At 39.0% G+C, this 22839-nt stretch overlaps 1 protein-coding gene across 1 annotated transcript in view; it reads right to left on the bottom strand.

Moving 5' to 3' along the window:
- GDI2 (GDP dissociation inhibitor 2) overlaps nucleotides 1-22839 on the bottom strand; it is a 44688-nt gene that overhangs the window by 4938 nt on the left and 16911 nt on the right. Inside the window, exons 5-7 of the mRNA XM_008569419.1 lie at nucleotides 17549-17747; nucleotides 17158-17289; nucleotides 3858-3957 (exon numbers count right to left, since the gene is read on the bottom strand). Of these exons, the coding sequence (XP_008567641.1) occupies nucleotides 3858-3957; nucleotides 17158-17289; nucleotides 17549-17747 (431 nt within the window). The remainder of the gene's footprint in view (nucleotides 1-3857; nucleotides 3958-17157; nucleotides 17290-17548; nucleotides 17748-22839) is intronic.

The following is a 22839-nucleotide window of genomic DNA, read 5'->3' as shown; positions in this document are numbered from 1 at the left end:
AAAAAAAAAAAAAAAAAAAAAAAATACATATATATATATATATACATATACAGAGTAAAAAGGCAACATACAGAATAGGAGAAAATATTTGAAAATCATATGTCTGATAAAGGATCAGTATCCTGAGTAGATCAACTCCTAAATAACAACAAAAAACCCACTGGATTCAAAAATAAGCAAAAGACTTGATTAGATATTTCTCCACAGAAGATAAACAAATGGCCAATAAGTACATGAAAGATGCTCAACATCACTAATCAAGACTACAATGAGATACCACCTCACATCCATTAGGATGGCTACTATCAAATATAAAAAGAAAATAAGTGTTGACAAGATTGTGGAGAAATTGGAACCTCTTGTGCGCTGTTGATAGGAATGTAAAATGGTAGAGCTACTGTGAAAAACAGTATAGTGGTTTCTCCAAAAATTAAAAATAGAATGATCATATGATCCAGCAATTCTGCTTCTTGTACATGTCCAAAAGAACTGAAAGCAGAACTTCCAAGAGGTACTTGTACACCCATATTCCTAGCAGCATTATTATACACAGTAACTAAAATAGGAAGCAACCCAAGTGTCCATCAATGGATAAATGGATAGCAAAATGTAGCAGCATATCTATACAAAAGAATATTATTCGGCCTTAAAAAGGAAGAAAATTCTGATATATGCTACAAGAAGATGAAACTTGAAGACATGACGCTAAGTAAAATAAGCCATTCACAGAAAGTTAAATACTGTATGATTTAAATACTTATATAAGATACTGGGAGTGGTCAAAATCATAGAGACAGAAAGTAGAATGGTGGTAGCCTGGGGCTGGGAGGGGGAACTGAAGAGTTACTGTTTAATGGGTATGGGTTTCAGTTTCACAAGATGAAAAGTATTATGAAGATGGATGGCGGCGGTGACTGCACAGCATTATAAATGTATGTAATAGCACTGAACTGTGCACTGAGAATGGTTAAGATGGTACATTTTATGTGTACTTTATCACAATAAAAAACCGGGGAAAAAAGACTTTGTAATATAATATTCAATGTCTACAATGTTTTTAAACAGTGCACTAAGGTAGGTGACTGTCACTTGAATATAATCAAGCTTCATAACCTAATAAATACAAAAATTAACTATAATTACTCAACTATAGATAACTATTAAAACTAGCTTTGCCGGGCTGGCCCATGGCTCACTCGGGAGAGTGTGGTGCTGATAACACCAAGGCCACAGGTTCGGATCCCATATAGGGATGGCCGGTTAGCTCACTGGGTGAGCGTGGTGCTGACAACACCAAGTCAAGGGTTAAGATCCCCTTACCGGTCATCTTTTTAAAAAAAAAAAAAACTAGCCTTGCCAACAATCTCTACAAATTCTCCTTAAACAGATGCATGAAGTCTAAATCCTATTCAAATATTGGGAAAATTGTGTTGCATAGTATTTAGAAGCTTAAGACTTGGGCAGATCAGGGTTCAAATTCTGACTCTACCTAACCTCAAAGGATTGTTTGGACTAAATGAAATAGTGTATACAAGGGCTGTCATTATTTGTGCACATCCTGGCAAAAAGTAAATGCTCAGTAAATGCTCAAAAAGTAAATGCTAGTACTTATAAACGGACCAAAATCCTTATCTTCTTACAGCTATGCTTTCTAAGTAAAACTTCAGTTGCGAAATGAATGTATTATGGCCTCCTTCCCTTTCATATCAAAACCCTGAAGTTTTGTAAGAGGAGGGAGCTATGTGAATCAAAAAATGAAATAAAAATATGCAATAAAAAAAACCATTGAGAAATCAGATTAAAACATTTATCTGTATCTCCTAAACAGTTAGTATGCTGAAAGAACAGGTGGTTAAGACAGATCTGCAACAATAAAGGTTCAGATGGCCAACTAGTGAAAGCAGACTTATAGGATTCTTAGCCCACAGAATACCAACAGGAACACGAAAATATTTTTAAAGCTTAGTTTTTGAGTTTTAACTTATATTTTGAATTCTCTTTTCTTAAAGGTCTTCTAAAAACAAAGAAAATTTGCCTTATGGGTCCACTGGACCCTTGTATAAATCTAATAAACATGGTGAGATCTTAGTGATGATATCTGTCCTATTTTAAAACATTGGGCTATTTTATCATCCAAGAATTAAAAATAATAAAACAGAAGAATGACAGAATCAATGCAGATGAAGCAATCAACAGTACACATAACATGTTATCCTTCAGTTTTCTAACTGCATTCCCCAAAGTATTCCATCTTCTTTATAAGAACACATGAAACAGAGATAGAGGATCCAAATACTGTTCTGCAGTCACCTTTCAGCTTTCAAGTAACATAACTGAGAATTCAGGAATTTTCTTATTTTACCCTTATTGGACAAAGAGAAGAAAATTAGCAGAAGAAGAGATTTTGCAATTTTAAGGTAAATCAGAGGATGAAAGGAAATTGACAGTGGCATGCTAGACTCTGACGATGATGGTGACATTGATCAAACAAGCAGATCTCAGACTTTGGGTCTCCAAGTGACAATGTCTTGGTACTGAGGAGTGAACAATTAAATTGGCATTAGTAAACTCTCGTAATGAACATGTCATATGAAATATGATTTATTTATTTTGTAGTTTAACTTCACTTACAATAGATGAGTCAATCACATTATGACAGAACTGAGACTGTACAGGATTATAAAGAAGTTGCCTAAAATATATGCTCAAACTATAAAGACCCAAATAAATAACATTTTAGAAGATAAAATACACAAAGCTAATGTCCCCCAGCTCAGGGATTACAATCCCAAGTGTACTGCAACTGGAGGCTATGGGTACAGAAAGCCTGGGTTCCAATTCCAACTCAGTCATTCAATCGTGTGTCCTTGCAGACATTTCTTACTCTAATCCTCATCTGTAAACTGGAGGTTATATCTACCTCTCAGGACCACTGTAAGCAATAAATGAGATTTTAAAACTTGCCTTATTCTTATTATGCTTGTTTGCCCTAGGCCAGTCCTGTATTTTCTCTCCCTCATTCATTATCACCTTACACTGGCTACCAAAATCTGATCTCAAATCTTCACTTCCAGTGAGATCTAAACAAATAAAAATATACCCTCTCAATGTTAAAAAAGTGAAGCTTAGATTTTTAGGATTTTAGGATAGATAAAACACTATTTTAGAGTGCATGCTCTACTGCAAAAACTGCAGAAGATAGTAACTGAGTCGAATGGCAGAAGAATTAAGCAGCAGGGTGATCGAGGGAAAGAATGGTCGACTTTGTTTTCTGTAACTCGTGGTTCGCAGACCAGCAGCATCAGCATCACCTGAGAGCTTTCAAGAAAATGCAGAGCTTCCTCAGAACTACTGAATCAGAATATGCACTACAACAGGATTAACGATGACTTATATATAATTCAAATCTCAGAAACACTGCTCAAAACTCCACCCACTTGTGTGGATGGCCAGCTCTACAGCTAACCCCCAAATTAATGTCCAGTATTAGCCAAGCCCAATCCTAACCAATAAAAGTGGTACAAATAAGGCTAAATTTATATAAAAATTTGGGAGACAGACACCAACCCACACTATGTAAAGATAGAATACTTACCATTTAGAGCTCATCCATAATGCATATTTTAGTTTTAAAAAAGGAACAATTGACATAATAGAAAGTATTAAGATCTGTGTTTTTTAAAAATAAAGAACAGCAACTATAACTAACCCTTAGCCATGATGAATACCAACTTAATAAAGAAATCATATATACTCTGGAATCTAGCATCAATGCCCACACCAAAATAAGTATTTATTAGGTAATACAATTTTCTTCACGAGTACATAGTATTTTTGAAATTATAAAAACTACTTACCTCTCCTTCAGATTTTACACCAATCACTTTTCCATTCTGCACAATGATTTCTTCAATTGGCTTATTCAGCATGTAGGTCCCTCCATAAATAGCACTTAGCCTAGAAAATGTTTTAAATCTCAATAAATAATGTATTATTGTTTCAACTGCTAAATTCGCCTTCCTTAGATCTTAATGAGTCACAGGCCATATATATTTGCTCAATTTCCTTATAGAAGAATATTAGCTTAAAAGTTGTTAAAAGGCGGGCCAGCCCGGTGGCGCACTGCTACAGTGCGCCACTTGGGAAGCGCAGTAGCGCTCCCGCCGAGGGTTCGGATCCCACATACAGACCGACCGCTCACTGGCTGAGCGAGGTGCAGGAGCAACACCGAGGATTGTGATCCCATTGCCGGTCCCGGCCCGGTATGGGCGCGACACTGAGGGTTGCGATCCGTTGCCGGTCACGAAAAAAGACAAAAAGGAAAAAAAAAGTTGTTAAAAGGCTGGCCAGGTAGCTCAGTTGGTTAGAGTGCAGCCTTGTAACACCAATGTCACAGATTTGGGTCCCTGCACAGGACGGCTGCCAGAAAAAGAAAAATCATTTAAGCATGAATTATAAGAGAGTCAAAACACAAACTGATGTCTCACAGTCACAATTGCAAATACTGAGTCAAAAAAAGCACTGACCAGTAGTGGTGGGGATAGCTTATATTGGTCTAGTCCTCCTGCATATAAATACAACTACAGACTTGAAAAAACACCGTAAGGACTGGAGAATGCCTAAAAGCAGGCAGACACTGGAGAAGAGCCTTGGAAGGAACCAACTGGGTGAGATCTTTATGTGGTTTATATGGCTTTTCTCCTGAGGGAACTACCTAGTCCTTGCAACATGGGAACACTAGAACAGCAGCAGGAAGCCTGCAGTCATACTGATGTGTGGTGCTGTAAGACAGAATTTGGGGCCACCAAAGAAGATAAAAAATGTGGGGGCAGATCCCACAAAAGGGAGAGCCACACAAACAAAAGATTTTATCATAGAACAAATCTATGACAAAATCTTTTCCAATCCTTAACTAACTCCAAAAGGGCTCACACATGACGGAGAATCCAAGGAATGCAGCAAAACACAACAGCGAAAAGGCTAGAAGAGCTGGGCAGAGATTACAGATGCTGGCCATAAGGAAAAACAAGTTTGAACTTTAAAACTGCCATAGTAGAGAAGCATGGTAACCCTAGAAGGACCATACCATTGTGTTTAAGGATTCAGCCAAAGACAAAAAGCAAAACTAAAAAAGATACACCCTAACAGTGTAAAATCAAAGTTCCACAAGTTCAAGGTGAAAGGCTACTCGAACAAAAATCAACTCTTCAGAGGAATCCGGCATCTCTACAAAAGATTGGTCCACATATCCACTATACAATCCAAAATTACTAGACATGTCAAAAAACAGGAAAATGTGATCCAAAGTAAACAGAAAAAGCAATCAATAGCAACAGCTGCTTAGATTACCCAAATGTTAAAATATGCATGGGTTTAAAGGGAGCTATTGTAAATATGTTCAGGGAAATTGTTATCCTTGTTCAAAGATATATGTTTAGGGATAAATGCTTATATAAAAATAAAAAATTAAAAAAAAAAAAAAAAATCAACTCTTCAGAGGAATCCGGCATCTCTACAAAAGATTGGTCCACATATCCACTATACAATCCAAAATTACTAGACATGTCAAAAAACAGGAAAATGTGATCCAAAGTAAACAGAAAAAGCAATCAATAGCAACAGCTGCTTAGATTACCCAAATGTTAAAATATGCATGGGTTTAAAGGGAGCTATTGTAAATATGTTCAGGGAAATTGTTATCCTTGTTCAAAGATATATGTTTAGGGATAAATGCTTATATACACTCAGGAGAATCAAAATGAGTAAGAGAATCTCACAAAAATGAAAACTAAATAAAAACAAATGGAAATTCTAGATCTACAAAGTACAGTGTAAAAAAAATTAAAAATCACTGAATGGGATTAACAGCCTATTGAAAAGAGCAGAGAAAGAAGTCAGAAAACTTGAAGACAAGTGAACAGGCATTATCCATTACTAAGCACAGAGAGAAAAAAGACAGAAGAAAAACAAATGTTCAGCCTCAGAGACCTAAGGAATAACAACAAGCGTCTGACATACAAGTTCCAGAAGAGGAGAGAGAAAAATAGGACAGAATATCTGAAGAAATAATGCTTAAAAACAGTCCCCTATTTGGTATTAAAAAAAATTAACTTAATCATCCAGCAGTTCAGTAAATCCCAAGCAAAACCACCCAAGCAAATCCTAGCCAGACTGCCAAAAACCAAAGAAAATCCTGAAAGCCTGAAAGCAGTCAGAGGAACAAGGCCGCAGGTAACAGGAAGGGCTGCTTCAACATGCTGAGTGAAAACAAATCTCAAACCAAAAAAATCCTTCAAAAATGAAGGTGAGACCGGTTCCCGCTCACTGGCTGAGCGAGGCGCGGGGGCAACGCCGAGGGTTGTGATCCCGTTGCCGGTCCCGGTCCGGTACGGGGGCGACACTGAGGGTTGTGATCCGTTGCCGGACACGGAAAAAAAAAAAAAAAAAAAAAAAAAAAATGAAGGTGAAACATTTTCAAATAAACGAGCTGAGTGAATGTATCACCAGCAGACCTACACTACAAGAATGTCAAAGAAAGGCTAAAGAGAAGCAACACTAGATGGAAACAAGGATTTACAAAAGAGGAAGAGCAACAAAAATGGTAAACATGTAAATAAGCATAAGCAGTCACCTTTTTTCCCTTCTTTTATTTTTCTTAAACTGTTTAATGCAAAAAACTATAACACTGTATAGCAGGCTTTATAAACTACAAAGTTGTAGGGTTTATAAAGTATGGAGGTATAAAATGCAGACAACAACAGCACAAAAGAGAATAGTAAACAGAATAATATTGTTGCAAAGTTGTTATATTTTATGTAAAGTGGTACAATATTAACCCCAAATTGTGATAAATGTAAGACATACTATAATTTGTAGAGTGAGCACTAAAAAGTTAAAAATAAAACAAAAGGGCATAGCTAAAAAGCCATTAGAAGAATTAAAATGGAATACTAGAAAATATTTGATTAATCAAAAAAAAAGGAACAAGAAACAGGGTTGGGGGAACAGATTGGGAGGGAACAAATAGCAAAAAAAAACAGACCTAAGCCCAGCTATATCAATAATTATATTAAATGTAAATAGGGCCGGCCCGGTGGCGCACTGGATAGTGCGCCGCTTGGGAAGCGCGGCGGCGCTCCCGCCCGAGGGTTCGGATCCCACATACAGACCAGTTCCCGCTCACTGGCTGAGCGCGGTGATCGAACCGAGGGTTGCGATCCCGTTGCCGGTCCCCGGTCTGGTACGGGGGCGACACTGAGGGTTGCGATCCGTTGCCGGACACAGAAAAAGACAAAAAAGACAAATAAATGTAAATGAACCAAACACCCCAGTTAAAAAGCCAAAGTTGTCACAATAGATAAAAAAGCAAGATGCAACTACATGCTGCCTATAAGAGACTCACTTTAAATATAAAGACAGAGAGTTTAAAAGTAAAAGATTGGAAAAAGATATACCATGTAAATAAAGCAATTTTGTATAAGGCTGCATGAGTATCAGACTAAGATGACTTGAAGACAAAGGGTATTTGCAGAGACAAAGGGAAAGGTTTTACAATAAAGGTTTAATCAGTAGGTAAGACATAGTCAGAAATGAGTATCACCTAATATAAAGTACAAACTAACAATTAAAATGAGAAATTGATGGGCCGACCCCATGGCGCACTCAGGAGAGTGCAGCGCTGGGAGCGCAGCGACGCTCCTGCTGCGGGTTCGGATCCTATATAGGGATGGCCGGTGCACTCACTGGCTGAGCACGGTGCGGGTGACACCAAGCCAAGGGTTGTGATCCTCTTACCGGTCACACACAAAAAAAAGACAAAAAAATAAATAAATAAAATGAGAAACTGATAAATCCAGTATCGCAGTAGGAAACCCCTCTCAGTAACTGATAAAACTAGAAAAAGAACCAGTACGAACATATATTTGAACAACTCTATCAGCTACCTCCATAGAATACCCAACATATGCTGAATATACGTTCTTTTCAAGTGCATATTCACTAAGACAGATCATATATTCAGCCTTAAATTTGCCTCAATTAATTTAGAGGATGAAATTTTACATGTTTGTTCTCTGATCATAATAGAATTAAATTAGATACCAGCAACAATAAGATGTTTAGGAAAATCTCTATATGTTCAGCATTAATAAATATACTTCCAAATAAGCTAAGGATCAAAACAACAAGAGAAATCACAGGAAAGACAGTGGTACCATGTTAGATAACTGAGATTTACAAGGAATTGAACACCTTTAAATCTTTTTAATTAATTTATTTATTTTTAATAACTTATTTTATTTATTGAATCAAAATCGACCATACATATTTTGGGGGTTGAACATTGAGATATGTTGATTAAATCAATATTACTAGCATATATATTGTTACAAATCATAATTATTCTTTATGCCCCTTGTCCAACCTCTCCTCTTCCCCCACTCCCTCCCCCTTCACCCTCTAATTGCCTAGATTTCTTCTCTCCTTCTGAAAGAATAATGGTTACTCTGTTAACTTGTTACCTAGATGATCTGTCCAATGCTGAGAGATGTGATCAGGTCCCCCAATATTATCATAGAGCAGATGCTTCTTCTGTCACTCTGAAATGAGTTTTATTGAAAGAGATATCCTCTTCTTTTCTTTGTCTCTGCTGGTGACTCTTCTTGTGTGAATACACTCCAGTGCTTGGTGGACCATCTGCATGGTGGCTGTGCCGTCTAGCCACTTTTGCAGCAGCCATGGTTATCGTGGTGACTGTGGTGGGCCACCCACATGGGGATGCTGTTTTTGGCATGCTCCTTGGCACTGGCGGTATGCCCGGTTCTGGGGTGTGTTTGGTCCCCTTCTCCTTGCCTTGGGTCCCCTGGCAGGCCCCAAGGTGCTGGCATGTTGTGCCTGGTTGTGGGAGAGAGGTCCGGTCCCCTTATCCATGCCCCAGGTCCCCGGGTGGGCTCCGAGGTGCTGGCATGTTGTGCCTGGCTGTGGGAGGGAGGTCCAGTCCTCAACTCCATGCCCTGGGTCCCTGGGTGGGCCCCAAAGCACTGGCTCAGTGTGCCTGGTTGTGGGAGGGTGGTCGGGTCCCCTTCTCCATGCCCTGGGTTCCTGGGCAGGGCCCAAGGTGCTGGAGTGTTGTGCCGGGTTGTGGGAGAGAGGTCCAGTCCCCTTTTCCATGCCTCAGGTCCCCGGGTGGGCCCTGAAGCACTGGCTCAGTGTGCCTGGTTGTAGGAGAGAGGTCCAGTCCCCTTCTCCATGCCTCAGGTCTCCAGGCAGGCCCTGAGGCACTGGTGCAGTGTACCTGGTTGTGGGAAAGAGGTCCAGTCCCCTTCTCCATGCCCTGGCTCCCCAGGTGGGCTCCAAGGTGCTGGCATGTTGTGCCTGATTGCGGGGGGGGGGGTAGTCTGGCCCCCGACTCCATACCCTGGGTGGGCCCCAAGGTGCAGGCTCAGTGTGCCTGGTTGTGGGAGGGTGGTCAGGTCCCCGACTCCATACCCCAGGTCCCTGGGTGGGCCCCAAGGTGCAGGCTCAGTGTGCCTGGTTGTGGGAGGGTGGTCTGGTCCCCTTCTCCATGCCCTGGGTCCATGGGCGGGGCCCAAGGTGCAGGCGTGGTGTGCCTGGTTGTGGGAGAGAGGTCCAGTCCCCTTCTCCATGCCTCAGGTCTCCCGGTGGGCCCTGAAGCACTGGCTCAGTGTGCCTGGTTGTGGGAGAGAGGTCCATTCCCCTTCTCCTTGCCCCGGTTCCCTGGGTGGGCTCCGAGTCATTGGCATATTGTGCCTGGTCGTGGGAGAGAGGTCCAGTCCCCGACTCCATACCTCAGGTCCCTGGGTGGGCCCCAAGGTGCTGGCTTAGTGTGCCTGGTTGTGGGAGAGAGGACTGTTCCCCTTCTCCTTGCCCCGGTTCCCTGGGTGGGCTCCGAGTCATTGGCATGTTGTGCCTGGTCGTGGGAGAGAGGTCCAGTCCCCGACTCCATACCTCAGGTCCCCAGGCAGGCCCCAAGGTGCTGGCTTGGTGTGCCTGGTTGTGGGAGGGGTGTCCAGTCCTCTTCTCCATGCTTCAGGACCCCAGGCTGGCCCCGACGCACTGGTACAGTCTGCCTGGAAGTGGGATTGGGGTCCAGTCCCCAGATCCAAGCCTCCAGTTCCCAGGCAGTCCCCAAGGTGCTGGTGGTATGCCTGGGCCGGAACTAATTTTTTGTCCTTTGCTTCTAACACGGGGGGAACTTCCTGTGGGAACTAGTACTTGAGCTGTGTGGTTGTTTAAATTGCTACTTTGCTGCTGTTTCCCTAGGGAAGGCTTTTTGTGCAGCTCACGGTTTAATGGTTGACCTTATAGGTACTTCCGGTTCTCCAGATACTCAGTGGATCTGTGTTCTTTAGAATCTCTGATCAGGGCCTGAGTTTTTTCGTCAAACTGCACCGCACGTAATTCTGTATTCCCGCCCAGTCTCCTCTGAGTGATCCTGTGCTGATTGGGGGCAGATCAGCTGTCCTTGCTGTGCCCCAGTGATCCCCTGGTGGGCACGTCTCCCCGACCGCCCGTGCTACAAACACTTCCTATGCACGGGCCCTGCGCCGGTCCCTTGCAATGACTCACCAGCCTCTGAATGGCTCCCTTTTGTCAGTTGTTCTGGCTCCTCTCTCCTGTGTGGGTCCATGGGAACCCTATTAGCGGTCTTGCTGTCTTGGGGGCTGCCAAGGCCCTCTTCTCTCCTGCCACCTCCAAGTGACTCCATCTGAAGGGCACAGCTGCGGCTTCTGCCGGCTCCTGCTCCATGCGCTCATCAGCTCGAGCCTTAAAGCAGCCAAGGCCCGAAACGCTCAAAGCAGCTTTTTCTTTCTCTCATCATAGTTTCTCCGGCCTTCATGAACTCTGTACGTCTCTCCTCCCCTTCCCCTGAGCTCCAGCGGCCCTGGCTTGGCTGATGTTACATTTTTATAGTTGTAAATTGGTTGATTTGTGGGAGAGAGTGACGCTGTGAACCGTCTATTCCACCATCTTGACTGGATCCCTAAATCTTTATGTTAGACAAGAATAAAAACCAATTATCTGTTTCAACCTTAAAAGGCTAAAAAAGAAAAGCAAATTAAACACAAGTAGAGGAAAGAAAAGCAAATTAAACACAAGTAGAAGGAAGAAATTATGAAAGAACAGAAATCAATAAAATAGAAAACAAGCTACAAAGAAAAATTAATAAAGCTAAAAATTTCGTACTTTCAAAAGATAAATACAATTGATAAAATCCTAGCAAGAAAAGAGAAAAAATAAAATACCAATCACAGGAATGAAAGTGGGAACACCACTACAGATCCCATACACATCAATAGGATAATAAAGGAATGTTAAGCACAACTTTATATCGACAAATTTAAGAACTTATTTGAAACAGCCAAATTCCTTGAAGAACAACTGAAAACAGCAATGACAAGAAATAGTATATTAAAATAGCCTCATTTCTATTAAAAGAATATTAGTTAACAGTCAAAAGCCTTCCCACAAAAAAGCTCCAGACCCAGATGTGTTGTTCACTGGTCAATTCTATGAAACATTTAAGAAAAACCAATACCAATCTTCACAAACTCTTTCAGAAAACAGTAGAGAAAATTCATCCAACTCATTTCATGAGTCTATCAAACCCTGATACAAAAGCCAGACAAGAACAGTACAAAAATTATAAACCAGTATCTATCATAAACACAGACACAAAAATCCATGTATGTGTCTACTTCTGTTCATCGTATGTACACACAGACACATATATAAAAACATACATACATATACGTATGTACATATATGTAAATTAAATCTAACAATAAACTTAAAAGAATATATATCATGAATAAGTGATTTACCCTGGGAATGCAAGGTTATTTTAACATTCAAAAATAAACTTATATAATCCACTATATTAATGTCATAAAGAAGAAAATCCACATGATTAACTCAATATCAACTCCTATTCACAATAAAAACTCTCAGAGCAAACTACAAATAGAAGGGAACTTAATCTGACAAAACCATCTACAAAAAAACTATAGCAAACAGATAGTACAATATTTAATATATTAAATTGTTCCCTAAGACTGGGAACAAGACAAGGGTATCCATTCTCACCACTGCAACATTATTCTGGAAGTCCTAGCCAGTGCAGTAAAGGCAAGGGGAAGAACAACCACATAAAGGTTCTAAGAGAAGAATCTAACCTCTGCTCACACGTGGCATGACTGTATAGAAGGAAAATCCTAAGAAATCTACAAAACTAGTAGAAATAAGAGTGAGCAAGTAGAACTAAGAAGTGCAGTGTCATAGGCTATGAGATCAAAATACAAATATCAATTGTATTTCTTTATATTAGCAGAAACAACTTTAAAGTAAAACTAAAACAATTTCATTAACAGCAGCATCAAAATAATATAAAATACTTACAAATAAATTTGAACAAAAATGAACTTGTAGATAAGTCAATGAAAAAACAAAGTAAAAACAAAAAAATGTGAACAGAAAGAGTGCTAGATCTCTATAATGAAAGGCTACAAAACATTGCCGAGATAAGGAAAACCTAAATACATGGAGAGAATATCACATTCATGGACTGGAAAACTCAATATGTTAAGATGATACTTTTCTCTAAACTGATCTACAGATTTAACTCAATCTCCCGAGTGAGCCACAGGACCTAACTCAATCTCAATCAAAATCCCAGCAAGGAATTTTTTCTAGAAATCAACAACCTGATTCTAAAATGTGCAGGCATATCTCAGAGATCTGATTGTGGGTTCACTTCCAGATCACCACAATATCACAATAGAGCGAGACACAAATTTTTTGGTTTCCCAATGCACATTAAAATTATGTATACATTGGGCCGGCCCCGTGGAGCACTCGGGAGAGTGCGGCGCTGGGAGCGCAGCAATGCTCACGCTGCGGGTTCGGATCCTATATAGGAATGGATCACGAAAAAGCCAAAAAAAAAAAAAAAATTATGTATACACTATTCTGTAGTCTATTAAGTGTGCAATAGCATTATGTCTTAAAAATATATATATACATACCTTATTTAAAAAATACTTTATTGCTAGGGCTGACCTCGTGGCGCACTCGGGAGAGTGCGGCGCTGGGAGCACAGCAGCGCTCCCGCCGCGGGTTTGGATCCTATATAGGGATGGCCGGTGCGCTCACTGGTTGAGCGTGGTGCGGCCGGTCACCAAAAAGACAAAAAAAAAATACTTTATTGCTAAAAAGTGCTAATGATCATCTGAGAGTCCAGCAAGTCATCTTTTTGCTGGTGGAGGGTCTTGCCTCAATATTGATGGCTGCTGACTGACAATCAGGGTGGTGGCTGCTGAAGGTTGGGGTAGCCGTGGCAATTTCTTAAAACAACAGAGTTTGACACTTCAGCTGACTCTTCCTTTCGTGAAAGATTTCTCTGTAGCATGTGATGCTGTTTGATAGCACTTTACACACAGTAGAACTTCTTTCAAAATTGGAGTCAATCCTCTCACTGATGCTGCCTAAGTTTGTATAATATTCTAAAACCTTCTATGGTCACTGCAACAAAGTTCATAGCATATTCACCAGGAGTAGAGTCCATCTCAAGAAACCTTTTTCTTTGCTCATCCATAAGAAGCAACTCCTCGTATGTTCAAGTTTTATCATGAGATGTCAGCAATTCGGTCCCATCCTCAGGCTCCACTTCTAATTCTAGTTCTCTTATTATTTCCACCACATCTGCAGTCATTTCCTCCACTGAAGTCTTGTACATTTAGAACCCATCCATGAGGGCTGGAATCAACTTCTTCCAAGCTCCTGTTCATGTTGGTATTTTGACTTCCTCCCATGAACTACGAATGTGTTTAATGGCAGCTAGAATGGTGTATCTTTTCCAGAAGGTTTCAATTTACTTTGCCCAGATCCATCAGACAAATCACTATGTACAGCAGCTACAGCCTTACAAAATGTATTTTTTAAATAATAAGACTTAAAAGGCGAAATGACTCCTTGATCCATGAGCTGTAGAATAGATGCTGTGTTAGCAGGCATGAAAACAACATTAATCTCCTTGAACATCTCCATCAGAGATCTTGGGTAACCAGGTACATTGACAATGAGCAGTAATATTTTCAAAGGAATCTTTTTTTCTGAGCAGTAGGTCTCAACAGTGGGCTTAAAATATTCAGCAAACCATGCTGTAAACAGATGTGCTATCATCTAGGCCTTGTTGTACAATTTATAAAGCACAGGCAGAGTACATTTTGCAAAATTCTTAAGGGCCCTAGGATTTCCAGAATGGTAAATGAGCACTGGCTTCAACTTAAAGTCACGAGATGCCTTAGCCCCTAACAAGAGAGCCAGTCCGTCCTTTGGAGCTTTGAAGCCAGGCACTGACTTCTCCTCTCTAGCTATGAAAATCCCACGTGGCATTTTCTTCCAATAGAAGGCTGTCCTATCTACATTGAAAATCTTTTGTTTAATGTCACCACCTTCATCAATTATCTTAGTTAGATCTTCTGGGTAACTTGCTGCTTCACCTTATACTTTTTATGTTAGGGAGACAACTTTCATTAAGCCACATGAACCAACCTGTTAGCTTCATACTGTTCTTCTGCAGCTTCCTCAGCTCTCTCAGCCTTCACAAAACTGAACAGAGTCAGCGCCTTGCTCTGGGTTAGGCTTTGGCTTAAGGGAATGTTGTGGCTGGTTTGATCTTCTATCCAGACCACTAAAACTCTGCATATCAGCGATGAGGCTGTTTCACTTTCTTATCATTCAGGCATTCACTGAAGTAGCACTTTTTATTTCCTTCAAGAACTTTTCCTTTGCATTCACAACTTGGCTAAATGCTTGGCTCAAGAGGCCCAGCTTTTGGGCTGTCTTGGCTTTCAGCAGGCCTTTCTTTCTAAGCTTAATCATTTCTAGCTTTTGATTTAAAGTGAGAAACATGTTCCTTTCACTGGAACACGTAGAGGCCATTGCAAGGTTATTAAATGACCTAATTTCAATACTGTTGTGTCTCAGGGAATAGGGGACCAAGGAAAGGTAATCAGAGCAGGGAATGGTTGGTCAGTGGAGTGGTCAGAACACACACTTATCGGGTAAGTTTGCCGTCTCATACGGGGCACAGTTTGTGGCACCCCAAAACAATTACAATAGTAACATCAAAGATCACTGATCACAGACCACCATAACAGACACAATAATAACAAGAACATTTGAAATACTGTGAGAATTACCAATGTGACACATAGACAGAAAGTGAGCACATGCTGTTGGAAAAATGACAGCAACAGACTTGCTGAATGTAGGGTTGCCAAAAACCTTCAATTTGTAAAAAGCACAGTATCTGCAAAGCACAACAAAGCAAAGAGTAATAAAATGAAGTATGTATATGGAAATGCAAAGGCCCTGGAATAGCCAAAACAATTTTGAAGAACAAAGTGGAGGACTTATAGCACCTGACTTCAGGACTTATTGTAAAATTGTATAATCCAAACAGCGTGGTAAACGCATAAGAAAAATAAATATATCCCTGGACCAAAACTGAGTCCCAAAACAGGCCTAAACACGTGGGCAACTGATTTCTCACAAAGGCACCAAGACCACCTGGAAAAGAAAGTCTTTACAACACATGCTGCTAGAAAAACTATCAGTATGTAAAAAAATTAACCTCAAGTCCTACCTCATTCCACACCATTCATAAGACTTCATAAGAAACTTCCAAGAAGATTTCCAGAGTAGCTGTGCCATTGTGCATACACTCGGCAGTGTTATGAATTCTAGTTGCTCCATATCCTTGTCAACATTGATGTTGAAATCAACATTATTTCAAGATAAATCAAAGGTTTAAATGCAAAGATAAAACTATAAAAGCCTCTAGAAAAAGACATAAATTCAGATGTGAGTTCTGAAAAAATTTTTTAAAAAAAGACACAGTAGAGTATCTTCCTGTCCTTGGTGTAAGTAAAGATTTCTTAGATAAGACCCAAAAGGCACAAAACATTTTTTTTCTTCCTATATTGGACTTCATCAACGTAAAACTTCTGTTTACCAAAAGACAAGCCATAGACTGGGAGAAAATATTCATAATACGTGTATCAGACAAAAGACTTGCTGCCTGAATATAAGATCTCCTGCAAGTATGAAAAAAAATACAGCTCAATCTTCAAAATTTTGCAAAAGAACAGCACAAAATTATATGAATGGCCAATAAGCTCATGAAAAGGTAATCAACATTAGTCCTCAGGAAACGCAAATTAAAATCATAATGATATAGCATTTCACACCTACCTCAGTGGTTGAAATTTAGAAGACTGACAACACTAAATGTTGACAAGTATAAGGAGGAACTAGAACTCTCATATACTGCTGAGTGTATGCACAACGGCACAACCACTCTGGAAAACTGCTTGGCAGTTTCTTACGAAGTTAAACATATACTTGCCATATCAGTCAGCAATTCCACTCCTGGATATTTACCCAAAAGAAATGAAAACCTATGTTTGTAGAAAGACTTGTACACAAAAATTTCATAGCTGTAACATCATTCGCTATAGTCAAAAACTGAAGACAGCCTAGATGTCCATCAATGGGATAATGAGGTATATATATATATAATTCATGTAATGGAACATTACTCAGAGAAAAAAAAAAAAAAAAAAAAAAAGAATGAACTATCAGCATGTACATCAATATGGATGAGACTCAAAAATATTGTTAAGCAAACGCAAGACACAATGAGCACATATTGTATTATTCCCTTTATATGAACTTCAAAAATAGGCAAAAGTAATGTATAGTGACAGAAATCACAAATGCAGTCACTGGGGGAGAAGTAGTATTGATTATGATGCGATACAAGGGAATTTGCTAGGGTGAGAAAAATGTTCCATGTTTTCTCTTTTTTTGGGTTTTTCTTTCTTTTGAAAAATGTTCTACATTTTGATTGGGGTTTTGGTTACACAGGTCTATACATTTATCAAACTGAAATTTTTTTAATTGAAAATCTATATATTTCATTGTGTGTCAATTTTACTTCAATAAAAATAAAAAGCATCTCATTATTCACAACGTATCTTTTCTCATTATTCAAACCATATCGCATATACCTATGTCAAAGATGAGGTTCAGGATCAGGAGGTTCTAGCTAATAGGTTAAACATGGGCTCTTACCTTGCAAATCCTTGTGGCAGTTCTCCAAGGCCATAGAGTGGATAAAGGTATGGACTTTTGCCATACCTTGCCAAAGACTCACTGTAAAGTTTAATCCTATTAATCGTTTCACAACATGGTTGATCTAAGTAGCTGAAGAAAAGGAAATAAATATTAGAAAAGGGCTTTAGTTCTCCTTCTTGGTGCTTAATTTAAAATCTTTTTCTAAAGTTACTTCAATCACTATCTTCATATTTCACTTAAGTTTCCAAGATTAATTTGCAACTAGAACCTCCTTTCTCAAAGTGTATCATGGCTATGTATTTGTTTTGTTAGAATTCCCACTTTGGAGAACTGGGAAAATCAGTGAGAGTTCAAAGAAAAATAAATCTCTAAAAACCAAAAAACTTACTCATCAGTTCTGTAAAGTGCAAGAGCATGACCAGTAAAGTCTATAACATCTTGGCCCAAATCAAATTTCTTATACACATCCCGCATGGTGGTCTTCTTAGGATCAACGCCCTCAAAAGTTCTGGGATCTTTTTCATCAAAGCTGGCAACATACACTAGGAATTTCCTGAAGCGTCGCTTTTCAAACAGTCCCATTAAGCCTAAAAAAGAATATTTCAAAAAGCTCATGCTCGCAATAGGACACTGAAGAAAAGAAAGTATGAGAGGAAAGTTTAAACCACATCATTAACTGAGGCTTCTCTGATGCAAGGTGCACTTTTAGACAGAAGTTTAGACAACACGGCTACCAGTTTCACAACACTAAAATAAACTGACACAATTACAACGGGTCAGTTATAAAGTCTTTAATTTCACCAGACAATTACAAGTAATTATAACCAGTACTAAATTAAAAGTAATGTAAATCAAATTATGTCTCCTATTAAGTAAAAAGTAAATATGACTTTGAAAAAATATTATCTATGGAAGTATCCATCTGAATGGTATTCCTTTGACAACTCTGATCTCCCAATCACCTAAAATCCTGGATTCTCTTTCTTTTTCTCTTCTAAATGCTAAGATACACTCTCGCAGATTAAGATACCAAGAAAAAAGTGATCCCAATGAAATTCAGATATTGATTATGCTCCTATTCATTTACTTTAATAAAGTCCTAGATAATTGATTCACAGCTTTTTACACTAAAAAACAGATGAAGAGACAGCTATAAACTACCACTTTATAAATCCTTAGCTCTTTCTACTAGTCAGTATTCCTACCAGTGCTATATAGCTGGGAGAAAAACAAATGGCCAATGAAAAAGAATACTTTCTAAATCTCCTTTCTCCCCCTTTCTTAAACTGTACAGCTACTTTAAAAACAACTACAGCTTTAAAAATAAACTATAAGACATTTCTACTGACAGCTTAATATTTTGATAGCTTTAGTATTATTCCCCACAAGTCTATTCCCCACAAACCAACAAAACAAAATTAAAAACATGAGGCTATTAATGACAACTGACTATATTTAATTTTTTTAAATTAAGATTTACAACCCAGCTTTTTAAAGGGACAGAATGTACACACCGTAAAGACATGAGGCTAAAAGAAGTAGTCTATTACCACATCAGTACCATACTTAAGACAGTTTAGATGTCAGAGGTAGAAATAAGACAGGCAAAAGGAAACATGAATCTATTACACCTATTTCATGAATCTATTACTCTTACAATGCACTTAAAATCAGGTATCATATTCTGGTGGATACTGTCTGTCGGAACCTAAAGCTACTACCAACAGTTTATTTTGCAGTATCTCCCAACCTTTTATTTTTTTAATCAAACTAAAAATTTATCATGTTTTCTTGAATTCTTCCTTCTCTTTCCTCTTCTTTCATTTTCCTCCCTTACCTGATCCTTAAGCTGACAGAGACAGACATCAGCCCTACTAGTGACTCCTGTTTCACAGCACAGGGGAGATGCTCTGGCTGCTTCTCTACCTCTTGCTTTTATGCTGCTGTGGATGGCACCAAGCAGCAGTCTTGAGCTGTTATGGCACTAGAACCAGATACCACGGCTATTACAAATGTTTCAGAGAGCCAGTGCTCATTCTGAAAAACTCATTAATTGAAAGGGTTCAAATTAATAATTTGTCTCCTACTTTATAATTTTTGTTAACAATTACTTCTATGTGATAATGCCTTCCCTGATCACCCTATTTAAAGCAGCCCTCCCTATTAATTATGGAGGTCTACAGTACTTTTTCATTTTTAAGATTTGAAGTTCTATGTAATTGTCAACAGATATCAAAATACTAGTAATTAGACAAAGGCTCTTCAAAAAACTGTGGTTTCTTTTTCTTCTATTACATACATTTGAGTCATGCATGCTATGAAAATGCTGAGAACTTCAGAAACAATAAAACTATTTTCTCTGGTAAAATAAATAAATAAATAAACTTTTAAAAATAAAGCAGCCCTCCCCATCATCCCTTCCCCTTCCTTTCTCCATAGTATCACCTTCTAATATACTTCTTATTTGTTTATAATCTGTTCCCCACTAATGTAAGCTCCATAAGATGCAAATCTATGGCTGGCCAGTTAGCTCAGCTGGTTAGGGCACAGCCTTGTAACACCAAGGTCAAGGGTTCAGTTCTCTATGCCAGCCAGCTGCCAAGGAAAGAAAAAAGAAAGCAAGAAACACAAGGAGCAAATATTAAAAAGTCAAGTTATTTATATACTGGATAAACAGTATATAAAGAACAGTATTCATAAATATATGATAAAAGGGTTAGAAAAAAATCTTTTTCAGAATTACTCAGTCCCCTGAATGAGTAACTTCACTTCAAATGATGTTCTACTTTCTTTATCCACTTGCACATTGAGTGGGATTGTTTATAAAACATAGACTTACGTCAACATTTTTAAAACATGAAAAGCTACAAGAGCCAGAGTAGTTTCGATAGGAGACTAGATAAAAGCTTTCCAATTAGCTAACAGGTATAAGATTTAACCAAACAAATACGGTTTTAATTTTACTTAAAAAGAACATTACATGGGCTGGCCGGCTAGCTCACTCGGTAGAGAGTGGCACTGATAACCCAAGGTGAGGGGTTCAGATACCAGTACCAGCCAGCTGCTTAACAGATAAAAAATAAAATAAAAATAAAAATAATATTAGAGTAGAATTAGTGTCATAAGAAAAGCTAGGATGCCCGATATTTAATTCTAAAGGAAGATCTCAATGCCCTAGCTCCTACTAGTCAGCGGTGCTGCAGCAGTCCTGACCTACCTCAGACAGCTCAAAGCCCTGGACTCACTTGGCTCTGTGATATCAAAGGTGACGTGCTGATGGCAAAGGGGCTAAAGCCCCAGAAAAACACACACCTCAGCAATAAGACTGAGATATACACACAGGCCAAAGATTTAATTTAAGATAAAAGACTTTGCTGGGTATACTTCAAAGCTATTCATAAAGCTTTCCCAAAACATTTCTGTACATAATATCTGTGATCAGCATTACTTTACAGGTCAAATACATTTCTCATAACTTTGACTAAAGTAATGTCTGACCAATCAACAAATATTTACTGGAGGCTTTAGGTTTTATTTGGCATCGTGAGTTAACATAAGAAGCAACACTGTATACAGTTCCTAAAAAGCCCATGTTGTTTAGCCTATAGGAGGGCACTTCAAAAAGTCTGTGGAAAAGCGTAATTAAAAGATACATATACTGGGCCGGCCCCGTGGTGTACTCGGGAGAGTGCAGCGCTGGGAGCGCAGCAGCACCCCCGCCGCAGGTTCGAATCCTATATAGGGATGACCGTGCGCTCACAGCGCTCACTGGCTGAGCATGGTGCGGCCGGTCTCAAAAAGGACAAAAAAATATATATATATACTGTTCTAGGAAAGTAACTGTGCCATCCACACTGAGTGAGCAGAAAACATTTGGGATACTGTCTGGTCTGGCTGCCATATTATACATAGGGTCTTGACAAATCAGAGATTCTCCAAAGAAGAGTAGTCAAGAGATCTAGATAACATACTATATGCGAAACAACTAAGGAAACTACAAGTGTTCAGCATGAAGGAAAAAAAGAACTAGAGGGCATGTGACAGCCGTGAAAACATAAAAGGCTATATTTACATATTATAAAAATACAGTTTTAAAGTGGTTAAGAATGTAGGGTTCTAGAGTCAGACAAACATGGCTTCAACCAGTTACTAGCTGTGCTACTTTGGGCTTCTCCTTCACACTGGCATACCTGTTTTCACATCTGTAAAGATAACAGTAGCACCCACATCTCAAGTACTTAGTACATAAATGCCTGGGACATACATGCTCAAAACCTACCAGCTACTATTAAAATCATAAAATAATTTGCTCTTATCCATCCTTCTCTTGAGCTCCCCCAACCTCCACAACTTTCCTTGTCCCATTCCTTCATTCTGCCTAGAATTTTTTTGCCTGACACTCAGAGTTTAAAATCCTTTCCATTATGGGCCGGCCTGCGGCTCACTCGGGAGAGTGTGGTGCTCATAACAGCAAGGCCACGGGTTCGGATCCTATATAGGAATGGCCGGTTGGATCACTGGCTGAGTGTGGTGCTGACAACACCAAGCCAAGGGTTTAGATCCCCTTACCGGTCATCTTTTAAATAAATAAATAAAATTTTTAAAAATTAAAATAAATAAATAAATAAAATAAAATCCTTTCCATTAATATAAAAAGAGTTGCTAATAAAGTAATAGTTTGGTCAAAATTCATAAGCTTGTATAATAAAGTAGGTGAATGCTACTGTATGTAACTTATACCTCAATAAAACTAACCTTACATATATATCCACAAACACATTTGCTTATTTTTGCAAAAAGAAACATAAGAAGGATAAACCAGAAAATGATTACCTCTCAGGGTAGAAAGAATGAAATAGAAAGATAAGAATGAAGGGCCGGCCCGTGGCTCACTCGGGAGAGTGCGGTGCTGATAACACCAAGGCCACGGGTTCGGATCCTATATAGGGATGGCCGGTTTAGCTCACTGGCTCAGTGTGGTGCAGACAACACCAAGCCAAGGGGTGAGATCCCCTTACCGGTCATCTTTAAAAAGAAAAAAAAAGAAAGATAAGAATGAGACCAGGACTCTAAATATACCTTCTCACTTCCAAGCCATGTACATGTTTTACAATCTTGAAAAAATAAATCAAAAGGGGAAAAATAAAATTACCAAAAGGTAAGTCCTCCAATTTTGTTAAATGAAGCTTTAATATAGATAAGAGCTCCAAGAAAGAATAAAAATTTAAAGTAAAAAAATTCCAAACTTAGGGGCCAGCCCGGGGCTCACTTGGGAGAGTGTGGTACTGATAACACCAAGACCACAGGTTCAAATCCCTATACAGGGATGGCCGTTAGCTCACTTGGGAGAGCGTGGTGCTGACACCACCAAGTCAAGGGTTAAGATCCCCTTACCGGTCATCTTTAAAAAAAAAAAATCCAAACTTAGTTAAAAAGGATTCTATTCAAACTCTGAACTCCTATTTCTATGAAGATACTTTATTTGGATTAAACCTTCACTGTCATTTAAAAGATTTAAAATAATTTTCAAACCCATGATTATAATACTAATTATCCCCAATTTAATTAAAAATTAAATTAGGGTAATTTGTTAGGTCAATCCTAACCTAGACACAATTCTTAGCAGTATTTTTTACTTTCTGGCTATAGTGTCTTTCAGTATTTCCTACCCACTATTTT

Source organism: Galeopterus variegatus, unplaced genomic scaffold (assembly GCF_000696425.1).
Source record: "Galeopterus variegatus unplaced genomic scaffold, G_variegatus-3.0.2 Scaffold493, whole genome shotgun sequence".
In the NCBI taxonomy this organism is placed as follows: Eukaryota; Metazoa; Chordata; class Mammalia; order Dermoptera; family Cynocephalidae; genus Galeopterus; species Galeopterus variegatus.
This window is presented reverse-complemented; position numbering and strand designations above follow the sequence as displayed.